General features: G+C 47.1%; 2 protein-coding genes across 3 annotated transcripts in view; both read right to left on the reverse strand.

Annotated features, from left to right (window-relative positions):
• Positions 1 to 7,170: 7,170 nt before the first annotated feature.
• On the reverse strand, positions 7,171 to 11,451 carry LOC110307503 (alpha-1-antitrypsin 1-6). 2 transcript variants are annotated; one of them, XM_021179747.1, is made up of 4 exons: positions 10,824 to 11,451; positions 9,168 to 9,276; positions 8,191 to 8,335; positions 7,171 to 7,353 (listed from the first exon to the last, which is right to left on the reverse strand). In XM_021179747.1, exons 1-4 carry the CDS (start codon positions 11,449 to 11,451, stop codon positions 7,171 to 7,173), a joined length of 1,065 nt encoding a protein of 354 aa, XP_021035406.1. The 2 variants fall into 2 exon arrangements, with proteins under 2 accessions (XP_021035406.1, XP_021035405.1); XM_021179746.1 differs by having other exon boundaries at positions 9,168 to 9,441.
• Positions 11,452 to 16,941: 5,490 nt separating this feature from the next.
• Positions 16,942 to 17,294, reverse strand: part of LOC110306582 (alpha-1-antitrypsin-like) — a 19,757-nt gene continuing 19,404 nt past the window's right edge. Inside the window, exon 6 of the mRNA XM_021178652.1 lies at positions 16,942 to 17,019. Coding sequence (XP_021034311.1) covers positions 16,942 to 17,019 — 78 coding nt within the window. The remainder of the gene's footprint in view (positions 17,020 to 17,294) is intronic.

The raw sequence follows: 17,294 nt of genomic DNA on the forward strand, positions 1-17,294 counted from the left end.
GTGTTCCACTCACCAGCAGTCCCAAAATCCTGCGGCGGGGGTCGTGGGTAGCTGGCGGGTGTCAGGCAACCCTGCTCTCCCGCTACCCCGGCGCTGATACGGCCGGATGAGGCCTGTGGCCCTACTCAGGCCGGTTTCTGCTTCCCTAACTAATGCAGTCTCAGGTCCCGCGCCATGTCTCCATTTTAAAGGCAGAGGTGGTTTGAAGGAGTTGCCTGCATAGTCAGGACACTTGAGGAACACTATTCTCTTTTTCCCACTTGGGTGGGAAGATGTTAAAGACTCTGAGAAGTCCTTCAGTGAAGATTAATTCAAAACTCTCCAAAAATACCTGACCCTAACCAAGGACCGTCTCCTGGTAACCTGATGAAGTTAGGTTTTGCAGATCAAGTCCTCATTTGGGTAAGAAGAGAACTGCCTCCTCAAGCATCCTGGCTTTTGGAGCATCCCTCCTCACAGAGTATCCTGGCCCCTGGAGCATCCTTCCTCCTGGAGCATCTCTTCTCCTGGAGCATCCCTCCTTCTGGAGTACTCCTGGTCTCCTGGAGTATCCTGGCCCCTGGAGCATCCTTCCTCCTGGGACATCCTGGAACCTGTGCCCTTTATTTCCCCAGCAACCATTTCATTTACTTCTTAAATTTATGTTTGTTTATTTGTTTGTTTGTTTTTAATGTTAGAGAAGGAAGTGGCGTGGCCTGCTCCCACCCTGACATAGTCTCCACTGCTCTGAAAGAATTGCCTATTCACTGACTTCAAACATGGCAAATCTACCTCTGCCTTCTTCCTGCCCTACTGTCCTCTCAGATCACTTACACAGATCACTTTTTCACCCACCACGTGGGTCTCAGATACCATCTTGGCAGTGGGTAAAGGGACCACTGAGTTCTGTCTTTTCTGACTCCTGCATCTGAGCAGGCTTCTTGCCTTGGCCACTCCCCACATCCAGCAGAGCGTGCCTCCCCATGGGACTCATCACCTTTTCCCTCGACATACACCTTTTGTATGTGCCTGAATCCCTCCGCCACATCCTTCCTATAGACGAGTATTTTTTTTTTTTTTCTGTCTTGTTCCTGGTGGTACAGCAGTGCCTGGAACACAATACATGCTCAGCAAACAGTTGTCAGGTGAATTAACACATGTACTCACAGAAGAAACATACATGCACTTTTTCTTTTCACTAGACTTTCTTTAGCTTTTAGCAATCTTCCCATATTAGCCACCTTTTATAAAATCTTGCATGTGTATGTGGTACGTGTGTTTGGAGATGCATGTTGTGCTATATGTATGGAAGTCAGAGGACAATTCCAAGTGTTTCTAATTTCTCTTCTTCTACCTTGTTTCAAACACTGTCTCTTATTGACTGCTATAAGTTTAGGGGTCTCTCAAGCCTCTAGGGATCTCTTGGCCCCCACTTTCCATCTTGCAGTAGGATTGCTGGCATTATAGCCAGGCATGCTACCACATTTGGCTCTTGTGTGGGTTCTGGAAACACAAACTGGGAACTTCATGCTTGCATGGCCGTCTCTTGACTCACTCAGCCACCTCTGCAGCCTCACACAGAGCCTTGTGAAAACGCTGCATCACCTTTCAGTTCAGGGATGTCCTGAGTTATAAAAAAGGATTCTATGTGGATTTTTCCCCCTCTTTGAACGGTGGTGAATGGGAAAGAATGTCATATTGTGTGTTAACAGTACTGTGTGGTAAATTCCCAGGCATGGGCTTCCTGAGTGAGAGTGGTTTTCTCTTACCTTTAATAGATCTTACCTAGCTGTCTTCCGATGAGCCTGCACAGATTTCCCTTTCTTTGCACAGCAGGACAGGGTCTGTTTTCTCACCTGCTCATAGCACTGGACACCAATGCCATGTATCTGTGCTGATCAGAAAGGTGGACAATGACAGGCTCGTGATTGGAGTTATTTTTTTTTTAATTGCAAAACGTTAGGAAATCTTACAAACTTCCACTGGCCATCTCTGTTTATTTTTCTTTCTCTCCTTTCTTTCTTTCTTTTTTAAAGCTTGCTGTCTTCTGTCTGTCATTTGCTGGGTTTTCTCCTCAAGGCATATTGTTTCCTGATAAACAGATTTGAAAGAAATCTTTAAGACAATGGTTATCCCTGTTATCAAGTTGTTCAGTCTGCTGTGTTTGTTTATGACATTTCATTTTTCTTTATTTATATTTGAGTTTCACATATTTTACTGTGAGATGCTATATACTATTTTATAGTAACCCATAATGTCGTAGGTCTCCTTGAGGCACTGTCATACCTACCATGTCTTGGTTGACACTCTACGCAACTGCTCTTCTTCCTCCTTTCCTGACTCTAAACCCTCCTACCTCCGGGATTTCTCAGTTCACTCTCATACCATATGTGTGCTCTAACCTACACCCCTTCTCTCCCTTAAATCCTCTGTTTCCTTCTCATGGCCCCATTCCAGGTTCCTGGTGTCCACCACCTTGGGGAGCAGGTCCATAGGCACTGGAGGACAGTGTGTGCGATGCCGTTGGTAGAATGTTCTAGATGGCTTCTGGATCTAGTTCCCCTACTGGTCATCTATCTGATTGCTGGTTGTTGATTGATTGATTGTTCTACTATGACAACAGAGGGAAGATCCATCAGTCTGTCCACTCCATTCAGCCTCTGTCAGGAGCTCTGATGTTTGGCACATATACATGCATGATGGCTCTTCTGTCATGAAGAGCTGAATGGCACTAACCCCCATATACTGTTCATGCTTTGTAAACTCACACAGCAATTCTTTTGATGATTTCTGGGGATAATCTTATTCAGAAAGGCTATGTCTACTTGACACCTCTCTACATTTATATTTGCTGTGTTTCCATGTCTGCCTTGAAGGTTGGCCCTTACCACCTGGGCTGACTGTGCCTCTTCTTGAGTTACTCCCTTACTAGCCTTCTTGTTTAGTTCTCTGATCTTATTCTGGCACGGTCAGTGTCTTCTCTGACTGTCTTGCTCCAATGTGTCTCTAAAGACTCTGTTACATGTCCCAGATCACCTCCAGATGGCTCCTTCTGCAATGGCTGCCTTTCATGTCTGATCCACTGGAAATATCTAAGATGAGGTGAGATACACAGCAGTACAAACAAGCCAGGGAACCAGGAAAGCACCAAAGGTGAAGGAAGGGGTCATGGACCCAGATAAGAAAGAGGGAAGAGGGGGGCAAAGGGGCAGCCAGGTTATCTGAGGAGTTAATGAACACACCTGCCCCCCTTTTCTGGAGTTCCCAGCAGGAGATCAAAGGGTCCCCGGGACAGGAGGATGAACCCAGAAGGCAAAGGAGTGAGAAGATCTTGGACTGTTTCCAGGAACAGTTTTGGGAACTGTGTTTTTTTTTTTTTTTTATCAGCCAGAAATGATGGATGAGTTAGGGCTCATTCAACCCCAATCAAAGCGTGGGTATGTGCCTGGGCTTAGATTCCAGAGGTATTGGTCGGGAGATAGGTAAGGCAAGTGCAAGAGAAGTGGGTACCCTGTGTGCTCCAGACCCTCTGCCCGCAGAGACCATGGGGCAGGAGGCTCAGGGTCAGCTAGAGCTGGGAGGGTGCTGTAAGTTGGAGCAGGTCACTAGGTCAGCATGTCCAGCACTCACCTGTAGGCCCACTATGTGCTGAGTGCTCAGACGAAGGTTATGTTCCTTCTCTGGCTCTGTCACTACTGAAGCTGGGTGCCTTGGAGTCCCTCTTATACAGAGTGTGCTGAACTAGGTGGGTGGCTGGTAACTACCTTCCTCCCCCGTGGGTTCAGGAGGAGGCTGGTGAAAGACATACTAATCAGGATTCCCAAGGCCAGCAGAAGACATGTGGGTGGGATGTGCAGCACCAACTGTCCCTTGTGCTGTAGCTCTGGGGAATGACAGATTGAGTGGGGAAAGGAGCATCCAGTGCCTATGTGCCCAGGGGACTGTTGGTGGAGGAGACCCTAAGGCAGCTTGTGAGCCTGGCCATGTGCTGCTGTGGCCTAAGGCCTGGCTGTTCTCTGGGTTTGGTGCAGTAGAAGCAGCTAGAGGTTTTGGAATCAGGGAAGGGCGAGAGTTCTGGGGCTACCTGAGTCCACCTCAAGGAACAGCTGAGACCGGGGCAAGAAGTTCATGAACATCAGGAGCCTATGACTGCGCCTGAGCCATGGTGTCCTCAGAAAGAACTCAGGGTCTACAGTCACTGCGTGTGCTTCCACCCCTGCCCTGGGAGGTCTCACACAAGGACCTGGCACAGGTGTCCTGTAGTCTGTGTGTTTGGAAACAGAGAAGAGATAGCTCAAGTGTCTAATGCTACAGAAGGGGTCCTTGGTGTGCCTGAGAAAAATACTGGTGGTGTCCAGGCCAGGGAAGGGGACTTTTGCCTCAAGGGTGGAGAGAGTAAAGGCCGTTCATCGTGCATTATCCATCTGCACCAGGTATCACACCCCATGGACAGACCATGTTCTCTGAAGACAGATATACGTATGCACAAAGACTGACAATGACAGAAACACTTGCACATGTGCAAGCATGCACACACATACACACACAGCACATACAGATATGCCTGTAGGAACTCATGTGCATATACACCCCAACGTGGAGACCTCTTTCATTGGAGGTCACACAAACACAACAGGGAACACACCGACTTTCTCCCCAGAGCCCTAGTTCTGGCACAGAAGAACAAGCTGTTCAAATAATGCCGGCTGCCACCCAGTGACCTTGCTCTGTACTCCTGTTGGATGTCGAATGTCGGGGACAATGATTTATTCCTGGCCATGGTGTCCTCTGCGAGACAGCTGGGTGGGTGACAGCTGCGAGGATCAGGGAAGCATGGTGTTCTAAGCTCTTCAAGGCCAGAGTGCTCCAGGATGAGACATTTTGAAACAATGACCAGAATGACATAAAGTTTGGACAAGGGCCAAACTTTAGCCCACCATAGAACCCTAACCACTAGCTTCTCCTTGTGTCCGGGTGAGCAACCCCTTAACCACTGGCAAGTGACAGCTCAATTTGGCTTACTTGGCTTCGGTTCACTCACAAAGAGAACGGTGCCTCGTTTCTCATCAGATCTGTGAAGTGCTACTATGGACATTCAGGGAAAGAATGCTCTCCAGGACCTCTTTGTGTGTGTGTGTGTGTGTGTGTGTGTGTGTGTGTGTGTGTGTGTGACTCCCAGTCTTATCATCCCCAAGAAGAATACAGAGGCCCTGAGTGTGATGATTTCACAGAGGTCACACACCTGGTATATATCAGTCTCAACTAGAACCCAGGTCCTGACACCCTTTAGTCCAAAGTCAGTGCAGCCATTAGGATGGTCTCAACTTTGGTGGAGCTGGGGAAGGTCGGAGGGACTAGGTCATTGGTATAAGGAGAAGTGTGGCTTTTAAAGAAATACTTGGTGTGTGTTGATTACTGAGTCCTTGGAAATCACACAACTATGACATTCTTTTTTATCTACAATGTGACAATCTTATGATTCAAGCCAGTGCTTTCTGTCCACATTTATTCAGGGATTTAGGATTGGGGTGGGGTATGGGGGGATCTGCAGATGAAGCAGGCAGCACTCCCACAGTACACAAGTGTTCTGGGCAGTAGGTGTATTTCCTGGGAAGGGGATTCTGGCTGCTGCAGGCAGTTAGCAAGGCTGAGGGTGAAGAGATGCAGGAAACCTGCCTCTGCACTCTCCCACCACTCCCCTTCCCTCCCCCCTCTCCCAGCATAGATGCCTCCAGCCTTTCAGAAAGGGCAAACAGAGAGTGCCCAGCCTGGCTCCACAATATTGCAATCCCCCTTCTCCTGGTAGTGCTCTCTTCCCCATAATGACCCTTCCAACACTCCCCTCCCTGTCCCACCACCAGGGGAGCAGCAGATGCTGGCTTTGGGTACAGACAAAGGCAACATATCCCAGCTTCTGTGTCACCGAGGCTGGCACTCTCCTTGATAACTAACATTTCTCCCGTGCAGACGGCTCCTGTCCTTGAGAGAAATAAGGATCAAACATCCTTGAAATAAGTGCCCCGCCCTTGGGCCATGAGAGAAGGGCCATTAAGTGTCCCCAGACAGCCTTGGCCAGTTTGTAAAAACACACTAGTTCCTGATAGCACCATAAAGTTGCTTCCCAGGTCAGAAGAGCCCCCTCCCAGCTGCACAATTCTGCACTGTCTGAACAAATGATATCAGGTTCGAAAGGATGACTTCCTCTGGTCACCTCCCCTGTCATGTAACCCCAAAGCCCAAGGATCCCTGCTTATGCATATGCACGTATAAAAACTCCAAGCCTCTGAACTGGAACAGCAAGCATCACATTCCTAACCTGCGCAGTGGGAAAGGTTTTCGATCCTTGTATGACTCAAATAAAGGCTCTTCAGTTATATTACATTGGACTAGCAATTACTAGAGTTCTTATGGGGTTCCCAAGACCTGGGCATAACAAGGGTTGAGGAGGATGGGGTAGACTGCCTGGCCCCAATGACAATGATGAATCCTGAGATCTACTATGAGGCACTAGATTTATATTTATCCCTGGAATACTATGTTGAAGGCCTGGAGATGGGGTAGGGGCAGCTGCATATGACTTCTGGAAGATCTCAGGGGGACCTTAGGGAAAGGAAAGGTGTCCTTCTCATGTAGGTACCTATCCTTATGGCTTTTCAGAGCCACTCATACAGCATGGCTTCACGGTCAGCGAGGACAAAGTGGCTTTGTGCCCAATGGCCTGAATGGCAGGAGAAGCCCGAGGGGAATCACCCAGAGACCTCTCTGTTCACTGGAGGATTTGTGAGTCCCTTCTAGCAGGGAAGGAACGACAGCGACAGGCTGGGGTCCTGCTCCAGTCCTGTGGAGGGAGAGTTCTACCAACTATTTCCTCTAGCCATTCTCAGGAAAATTATGGTGAGATGGAGAGGCCAGACCCAGTGAGATTACACAGTACAGCCAGAAGGGGACATGACCTTCAGTGCTGGAACTGGGACATCATGAGGATCTCCTCAACACAGATGCAGGAGACACTGCGATGCACTGTGACCTGGAGACCCCACATACCTCAGGGGACAGAGGAAGACACAGACACTACAAGGAGAGGGATTTGCTACTTGCACTCAGGCATGGGTGAAACGGCCCCATGTTTAATGTTACCCAGAAGGGGACATGGCTTTCAGGAGAGAGGCTGATTCCCAAGAGCAGTTAGTTTTAGGGATTTACCACTCTGCCTAAAAAGAGGGGGACATCATTTGCGTGATCCTGGATGAAGATCAGGAAAGGTCTGTTGAGCTGAATCCGGTCCATATCAGTCGATCCGAACTTTTTAAAGCATGAGTTTGTACTAGGCGTTGACCCCTTTTCATCGATGGTCAGCACGGCCTTACTTACCACCTGTAGGAAGAAAAGCAGGAGAGTATCAGAAGCAGGCAACACCTGCTCTGGCCTAGGGTAAGATCACATGTGGAACTTACAAAGGAAGACCCTCCAATGGCTTGTGTCCATCCATTATGGTATTGCCCAGCCCTCAGCCTGATCCATGGTGGTGACCCAAAGCCCTTCCCACACCCCCCCCCCCTATTCTTTGCCTGCTTTGGCCGATTCCCTTTCATGCTCCTTTCCTGACTCAATCTCTCATAGTCTTAGATACATTTCACAGCGTTACAGTGTGTATGTTGGGAGGGGGGGCATTTGTATGTCACATCCTTGGCACAAGGGTCCCCTTTCCAGTGTGTAGCTGTGAACTCTTTGGGGATAGGGTTTCTGAAGATGACCTCGAATGTCCAGACACCAAGGGTGCTCATCCTGATCTACCTTTAATTGTCCGAACCAGTGGTATGTTTGGAAAACTCAATAATACTTCGATCTCTTGAGTTGCTCTAAATTCCACAGGTGAAAAAAAATTCTAGGATAATGTCCTAGGTCAGTGAGCCCAATCCTCTCTGTACAAATATAGGCAAATTGAACCCCAAGGTCTCAATTGGCCTGGGCAACTGTAAGACTGAGGTTCAGGAAGGCCAGTCAGGAGAGCTACTTTTATTACCTGAAGCACAAGAATCTCCCTGTTGTAGTCTTGACCTCTGACCCCATCCTCCAGATAAATTCCAAAGGTCCCTCTGGAGGAGCTCAGCTATGCCTTCCCGCTAGCTACCCTTAGCCTCACATCTGAGCTGCACCTCTACCCTACTTGACTCCAACAGACACAAGACTGTCACTGTGAGGTGACCTTACCTTGAAGGACTTCTGAAGTGTGTCATTCACGTCAGAGCTATTGGTGCCACTGTTGAAAACATAGTTGATTCCTAGTAGACTCATCATTGATTCCAAGTCATGGGTCTCAGACAATGAGAGTTCTGGTATCTCTAAATCAACCAACCTGGTGTGTAGAAAAGGAAACTTTTCTTTAGTCTGGAAGAACCAATACCTTTGTCCTAGTTGTCCCTAAAATGCCATCTCCTCAGAGAAGCCCTTCAGGCAGACTCAGGGTGCTCACATGCAATCATGTTCCTGCAGTGTTTGGCCACCCCTCTTACTCAGCCAGACATTCCCCCAAGACCTGACTCTCGAGAGAGTGGGAGTCAGAGCAGCCGAGTACAACTGCTCACTGGTGAGGGTCTATAGTTCAGGCCTGAGTATCCCTGTGTTTTATGTAGCCTGTGTCCTGCAACAGGTAGCAAGGCCCTGCTTGTTTACAGAGCACCAGAAGCACTGATTTTTGGAGCATGGCTCTAGGGACCCAATAAACCCATGCAAGAGCATCAGATAAATTGAGTCTCTTATAGTCATGCCCCGGGCTCTCTTTCCTGAGGTTTTCCATATAGCTTCCTCCCCTGTCACCAAAACACCCTCTTGGACTGTCTACTTTGACCTTTAACCTTTAATGTGGCCAGGGCCTGAGAGTCATCTTCATCTTCTCAGCTCAGCCATAATATACACTACAACTGTGGCCCCTGTGCTGGCCTCTGCATCCCTGGAATGGAGTATGTCCATCTGGGGTGTGATCCCTCCAATGGATCACATGTTTACCTCTTTATATTGAGCACTGCTTTTGTCGGTGAACCTGGCCTGCATTACTGAAATGAACACAGAGTCTGCTTGGAAGCTCAAAGTGGCTGTGGCCCCAGCTTCTGGCCAGTCTTCTAGGGCTTTTGTTATTTAATGAACAAGAGGTTGGATGCCTCTGGGTAGTTCCTGGGACTGGGGGTCACCTTGTCAATAATTGTCGTCTCATCCGGCGGAAGTGTGGGTAGGTTAGGCTCTGTTCCACCTTCTGCATCTTCCCTGGATCGGGTACGATGAAGTAGGTTGCGAAGTTGCCTGTGAGCAGAGTAAGCATCAGCACCGTGCTAGACAGATCCTCGACCCGGAACAAGTAATGCTTGGCCACGTTATGGATCATCGGTACCTTGATTGTCATGCCATATCCTAAGTGGTAGTCCTTCACTTTGACGGACAGGCAGCCAAAGTTGCTGTCAAGTCTGGCTGGAGAGGATGAAGAAGGCTGTCAGACAGGGGTGGGCCTAGGTCTGTGTATGTCAGAAGAAAGGAGCCCGGAGCCTCCTCTTGGAGCCCCAGTATCATGAGCTAAAAATAGAATAGGAATGGATATAACATGGCACAAGAGCTTTGTGAGAGTCACTTGAACTTGGGATGTGTGTAGAATCTGGGTATATTCTGGTAGATTCCAAAGGGTAAAGCACCTTGGGCAAAGGTTTAATATTTTATTTTAATATTAAATATTTTTATTTTATTTAAATGTTAAATAAAAACTATTATGTTTATTAAATGGTTCCTCTGGATATGCTAAGTGATAAAAATGCAAATGACCAGAGGTCCCTAAGTCACAGGTGTACTCCTTGCTTTTGGAGGATCCTTGTCCTTTGTTGACGATGGTTTAGTCTATATTCAAGGCAAAACTTTATGGCACGTTGAGCCCTTTCCTGAGCCCACAGATACAGTGCATATGCCTCAGTAGCCTCCCTGATACTGTATAAGATGATGACCATTTTGGTCATCAGAGTAGGTAGGTGCCTTGGGAGCCTATCATTGAGGTCATCAAAATCAGTAGACCTCCTCAGAGACCCTTACCCCATGTTCTCATTGGAAAATTAAGGGATCATGGGAAGGGAATGAATCTGTGGTCTGAGTGCTGTGCCTGGCAGGACTTTGCCCAGGAGAAGGGAGCTCTGGTGAAGAGGTACAGCCCTTAGCCTTGAATTCTTACCCAGGCTGTAGACACCTTGGGGGAACAGCTGCTCCTGACCTTACCAGTTCCAAGCAGGACCTGTTCATGCTTGGGGTCAAGTTTAGTTGATCAAGTGTATGTGCTCCACCAAGTTCCATGCACTGTGCAACCTCACAGATTCTTTCATTACCTCAGGGCCATGGGCTACCTTTGTGAAATGGACAGTCATACCATGGACAGATAAAATGGCTTGTCCAGTGTAGACAGAAAATGAATGACAGAGGCCACATTTGAAGCCAATGTTTTTAGACTCCAAAGCTGACCCTCTCTATAGTGCTTACTGTTTCGTATACTATGGAAACTGCCCTATGTATACTGATCTATCATTTGTTTTTAGAAAATACTACATAGTCTCTTGTTTCACTCACACAGATTTCAAAAGAGTATTTGTATATAGAATGGTCCGTCAAGCCCAGCCTAGGGGTTACTTTAATACATCCTCCAAACTTAATGACTGCTGGAAATTGTTGTGCTGTTTAATGGTGAAAGACTGAAGAAGATACATGCATGCATCCTACCTTCCTACATTTTAGGATTCCAAGGAGACAGAACATTGGAATGTGAACATCTATTTGGATAAATCCCCTGGAGCCAGCTCAGCCAAGTGACACACCCTTACCATTCCAGATAATGTAGTTAACCACAGCCAGGAACGTGTCACTCTCCAGATTCTTGACAATGTTCACTATTTCCTTCTGGCTTTTCTCCATCACGTAATTGTTGATCTGTGTCTTGGCCTGACTGCTGTCTGTAAAGTTGATGGAGATCATGTCAGAATGGTATAGGTCCTTGACTCCTTTCACAAATTTGTCTACTGATGTCAGGTCCTGGTGGATGAACACGCTGCTACCAGTTTGTAGTGATGATGGCACTTCAGGCTGGTGAATGGAATGGAGCAGATACCAGAAACACTTGTGGATCTCTGCTTCAGGCAAGCCTGTTTTGTTAAACCTTAGGGTCTCCAGGATGTGTTTGCTTAAGTTGCCATTGGATCCCAGGGACAGCATTGAAATGGCAGCAATGACTCTAATCGGGGAGAATAAAATATTTCCATTTCCCGACAGTTGGGCCGTCTTTTTGAACAAGGTGATGGAGACATTGCAGATGGTGAGAGCCACCTTCCGGCACTGGAAGGGATCAATGCTTGGGTCTTCATAGAGTTTTTCATGTTTAGTCTTGGTTATGAGAAGCAGACAGCACAAGCCTACTAGCAGGAGGAGTCCATGGGAGGAAAAGGGTGTTGTCATCCTGCAGGACAGAGGGAGGAGCGCAGCCCAGAGTCAGAGCCATGACAAGTTCCACTAACCAATGACTGGCATGTGTAAATGCAACCACAGTTTCCTATTTCTGTGCTGTGTGCCCAACCTGGGCCAGGCACTTTCTATAGCTTCATTATTGAAAGACCCAGTGATACCTCTCAGGGCAGGTCATGTCTTCCTGCTCTGTGCTTCCCTGAGATATATAAAAGTACTTTGCCTTCCTGTCCCAGTCCCAGCTGTGGAGCTACACAGTTCTCCACTTCTTGATGAGAACATAATAGGGCAGAAGGGTTAAAGAATATGCTCAAGGTCCATGAGCAGGAATTTTGGCAGAGCCAGGTCCCATACATAGCAGGCTGTCTGGGTCCTACTCCACTCCCATCAACAATAATTCAATGCAAGAGAAACTGCCCCATTTAACAAAAAGCCATGTCACCAGAACCCATGTGACCTGTAATAAAGATCAATTTTTTGTGCTTCATTTTACAAGCAGAAACATAATGGAATTAGTTACATAAATACAGATATGGCTACTGGTACCTGGATATGATCTTGGGGGAAGTTTGTAGGTTTGCCAAGCTTCAGCCTTTAGGACCAGCCGGAGTACTGTGAGGCCAGAATCAGAGCAGGAGCCTAAATGACAAAGAGGGCAGAGGAGTTGGAAGGGCGACAGCTCAGTGAAGAATTAATGAGCATATCTTCCCTTGTAGATCAGAAGTTCTTCTCAGGTGATCAAGGGCAGATGGCCCCAGGGCAGGCAGAAGAGGCCTAGGGTCCTGGGCTGTCCATAGAAAATCTTGGGAAACACACCTTTAAGGGTAGCAGCTTTTTCTTTCTTTCTTTTTTTTTTTTACAAAGGAGAAGGAGAAGGAGAAGGAGAAGGAGAAGGAGAAGGAGAAGGAGAAGGAGAAGGAGAAGGAGAAGGAGAAGGAGAAGGAGAAGGAGAAGGAGAAGGAGAAGGAGAAGGAGAAGGAGAAGGAGAAGGAGAAGGAGAAGGAGAAGGAGAAGGAGAAGAAGCCGCCCATTTTTCTCCTTTAAGAGAGTTGTGTAGGTCTTTGAATTCACAAGCAGATGTTGAGGTCTGTGACTTTGGGTAGAGGGGCATGGGACTGGGAAGGATGTCCAAGCTGAACATATATGGGTGTGTGAATGATGGATAGGACTACCTGAGGTGTCTCCTTAGTGCCCTCTGCCCCAGGTAGAGGTGTACACACAAAGGTAAGAGACCCAGAGCCAGCCCAGGACCTCCTCAAGGAGGGAAAACCACCAGGTCATCCTGACCCAGTGTTCAGTAGTGGGTATTCTGTTTGCTCCCATGATCCAAGAAAAAAGTCTTTGTTCTCCTCTGCATTTGCCCTCAGGAGTTGAATCTCTGCCTCTCCTTCTTCTGTGTGGAGGATGTATGGAGACAGGTAGTAAGGTTGGCAGTGCCCACCCCATGGGCTTAGAAAGAGGCTGGTTAAGGACTTACTGAGTAGCGTCCGTGGAGGCAGTGAGAAGCTTGTGGGCTGGTCATGCAGCACTGACTTCCCCTGAAGCTGTCACCCTGGGGACTTATAGGCATAGCAGAGTGTGGGGCACGTTCCGTCCCTATGTGTGTGATGACATTTCACGCTGGAGGAGAGCTTTGGGCAGCTTATAATCCTGGCTAGAAGATGGTGTGCCATGTGTTGCTGTGACCTAAGCACCTGGTTATCTTTCTCTGAACTGACTTAGTGAAGCAGAACTGTCCAGTGCCAACATTTTTGAAGGGAGACAGAGGGAGCCCTGTGGCTATTGCTGCCTACCTCTGGGAGTTGCTGAAAGGAGGTCATGAGTTCATACATATGCCAAGCCTTGGTATTTTCAATAATCATTACCTGCCTGAAGTCAGTCCCACTCCCAACCTGGGAAGCCTTGTGCGCACATACTAGAACCTGTGCTGCATTGCATTCAAGCCTAGTTGTCTAGGACAGACTGGGATAATAGCCGGAGCTTCAGACGAGGTCTAGTGGTCTTCGGTGTAGCAGAGGGAGAAGTGTTGGTATCCACTCCAAGGAGAATTGGCTTTCCCTTTAGGACAGAGAGGATAAAATCCCTTCATCCTCATATGTACATATGATCCCTGTAACCCACACAATACCCTTCCAGATGCACACGTTAAAATACACACACAGGGCCACAGACCCAGACCCAGATGTAAAGCATACATGCAAGCAACAGTTCCTGCCTCTCTAACCTTTGCTATACTGTGTCTGGCAGGCCTGTGAGGGACTTGAGGCTGCAGAGGCCGTCATCTGGTAAACATGTGGCATACTCCACACTCACTCCGTGAAGACACAGTTCTCGGCCTTTGAAAACAAATGGACAATATTCCTTTGGATGCTTGCTTAGGGGTTTATTTCAACTTGTGTGCACCATGCTGTCCTAAACAGGAGTGTGAACATACCTCTCATTCCTTCTGGAATAAAGGAGACACAACATTGCTGGAGCATGGGGTGTGTTGGTTGGTTCTGATGGTCAGCTTGATTGGGCTTTGAAAGCCCTAGGGAATTGGCAGGGCACAGACAGCTAGTGGTGTGTCTGAGGGTTTTTCTAGAGCTGATTAGATCATGAGGGCTTTGACTTCATCTATGGCCTGATCTGTGGATGGATTCATATGACACCATTTTGGGGGAAGTGAGGAGCTTCCTGGTTGGAGAAAGTCAGTCACTGGGTCCATAGCAATAATTATAAAATGCCTTAGTCCCAATGAACTCTGTTTATTATTGTATCCCCTTTAGACTAAAAAGCAAAACAATCTCATAGTTTAAGTTGGTATGGATTTTTGTGTGATGGTGTTAGAAATTCAAAGTTATTTTTTTAATAACATCCTGTGTGTGTGTGTGATTCAAACCTGGCTTAAAATATTCTAAAATATTCTTTACATGATGATGAAGTTTCAAGGTTACAAAGGTCTATTCAGATTAAGGAAAGCTAATTTAAAATATATGTCTAACTATTTATGTCTTTGCTAGTATGTGGTCACTGTACGTTTGTTTCTGACCTGTCTTGAATGTTGTCCGAAAGTGGTGTGCAATAACCCAGTTTCAGAGCTATCAATAAAGTGAAGCAGCATAAAATAGCAGTATCAAATAATTTCAAAATTATCCGTATTTAAATAACATCTGAATGCCGATTATGTTAGGAGTCCAGTAAAGCCCGAAGAACCAGAGGTGAATTGGGCCTGCGAGGCTGGCGGAAGGGGCAAGAAGCAGCATCCATCCACACATTCAGGAATCATAAATCATCTTCCACATAGTAAACTCCCTGTTTATTACTGTGTCTCCTTTTAGACTAAGAAAGCAGAAACAAGCTCCTATTTTAAGTTGGTATGGATTTTTGTGTGATGATGTTAGGAACTCAGAGTTCTATTTTTACAACATCCCGTGTCTATGGTTCAAGCTCTCCTGCTGCTGCATTCTCTTTCATAATCGTTAGGGACTGGAACCCAAGAAAATGTGAGGTGTCTCATGGCAGTGCCCGAGGGACGAGGGGCTAGTTGGCTCGTTGAGAACCATATCTTAGCCTGTGGACTAAGGAGATCTGGGGGAGGCGATGTTTCCCATCTGTGCATTTGTACCGAACATTGCTCTTCCAATAGAATGACTAAGACAGGCAGTATTTTCATGTTCTATTGAATCTTATTAGGTATGCTTATGTGTGTGTTGATAGGGTGTCATATGTCCCAAGCTGGCCTTGGATCTAGAGTTTTCTGTGTAGTCTGAAGGTGACTTGGAACTCCTCATCTTCCTGTAGTCATCACCCAAGTGCTGTGGCTGTGGATGGGCATCAGTGTGCCCAGTCCAGGCAGTTGCACCCAGAGTTAGGCAAACACTACCAGCTGAGACATATCTTTTTTTTTTTTAACTTAAATCTATTCAATGCCCCACTCCTGGTCACCCTTCCCACAATCCTTCCCCCATCTCCTCTCCCTTTCTCCTCTAAGTGTGTGGGGACCTCCCTGGGTATCCCCCACCATCTGGCCACATCAGGTCTCTGAGAGGTTAGGTGCATCCTCTCCCACTGAGGCCAGACAAGTCAGCCCAGCTAGAAGAACATATCCCATGTAGAGCCAACAGCTTTAGGGACAGCCCCTGCTCCGGTTGTTTGGGACCCACATGAAGACTGAGCTGCACATCTGCTACATATGTGCAGGGAGGCCTAGGTCCAGACTGTGTATGTTCTTTGGTTGTTGCTGGGTCATATCTTTAGCCTAGCTTTTACGACTTTTTTTTTCAGATCCTTAGCTGTCAAATCCCAAGACCGATTGCCACTGGCTTGTGGAGGATGACAGTGAACCTTCAGGGATTCAGGGGTTCTTTTCATCCTCTGTAAAAAGTGTCTATATATACTGCTAACCTTGGAGTACTGTGCAATGTTTGAGAAGCATCCGAGAAACAGTAAAAGAGCAGTATAAGGAACTGTGTCATTGTGGGGTGGGTTGTGAGATTTCAAAAAGCCTGTGTCAGGCCTAGTCTCACTCTGCCTCCTGTTTGTGGATTATGTGTAATTCTCAGCTCCTTCTCCTGCCCATGCCTGCCTGCCTGCTGCCATGCTCCCAGTCATGATGATCTTGGACCAACCCCTGAAACTGTAAGCAAGTCCCCAATTGAATGCTTTCTTTAATAAATTGCCTTGGTCATGGTGTCTCATCACAGCAATAGAACAGTAACTAAGATATGGTGGAATAATAATATGGCTGGTGGGTGGAGCCAACTATGCTCTCCAGGAGGGAACCCTTATCTGGTCCCAACAGAAACCTGTGGCTCAGGAGGTCAATAGACACATACATTTGTTAAATGTATGCGATGTGTCTGTCAGCTTACCTTCTGAACATATATGTTGATTCCCATGGATTACTGTTACTGGTAGCCTAGGTCAGGAAAGCATCTTTTTGCAGTGGATGGTGATTACCACACTGAGTTTCCAACAGTCAAATTGTTAATGCTAATCCAGCTGCTGTGGCCTACTGGCCTAACGCTCAGCTCTACGTGCAAGAAAATGACCCTACCGTCTAAGCCTCAGGGATAGTAGAAGAGGAAGCCAAGGAAGGGCCTGGGTGTTGTGTAGCTTCTTTTTCCAGATGGAAACATTTTCTCATGGAGGCAGAGGAACCTCAGAAGCTCAAGAAACAAGATTTGCCAGGCCCCTTCCTGAGACGATGTAAGCAAGGCATAACTGCCCAGATGGGCATCTCTTCACTTGTGTAGCTGCCTATAAGTTGTGTGAGGAACTGCAGTCACACTGCTTTCTGGATGTCTCATCCCGGCTGCTGTGTGAGGCTGCTCGGAAGTTCAGTTTCCCTAAGCTGCTCTTGTAAATATTCACACACTCACATATTCTTGTGAAGAACCTCAATGTATGTATTCACTCATTTGCTCACCAAGCAGGACTTGGATAAGAAGAAAAGAAACCCAAACTATTTTATTATTTTATTTTGGTTTGTCATTGCCTTCTTTATCTGGGGTGAAGAGAATTAGCCTCCCTGGAAAAATTCGTATAATACCTGAGCTTGAAGTCATCTAGGATGAGAATCTGGGAGAGAAAATAGAGAGACTGATGCTCAAGTGTAATTGTGTGAGTGTGGTGTGGGATACCTTACGATGCCAATGAACAAAGGAAGGTTGAGGGTTTCATCTTTGATGACGAGTAGGAAGGACCTGTTGAAAGCCACAGTGAGGACTGTAGGCCATAAAACATTGTAAAACTTTGGAACTTCTTGGTCTTCTCCAGCTCTAGTTTCAATTCCCAGCACAGCTTTATGCACAGCCTAGAAAGAGAGAGACAGGGGGGGGAGAGAGAGAGACAGA

This window comes from Mus caroli, chromosome 12, assembly GCF_900094665.2.
Source record: "Mus caroli chromosome 12, CAROLI_EIJ_v1.1, whole genome shotgun sequence".
Taxonomy (NCBI): domain Eukaryota; kingdom Metazoa; phylum Chordata; class Mammalia; order Rodentia; family Muridae; genus Mus; species Mus caroli.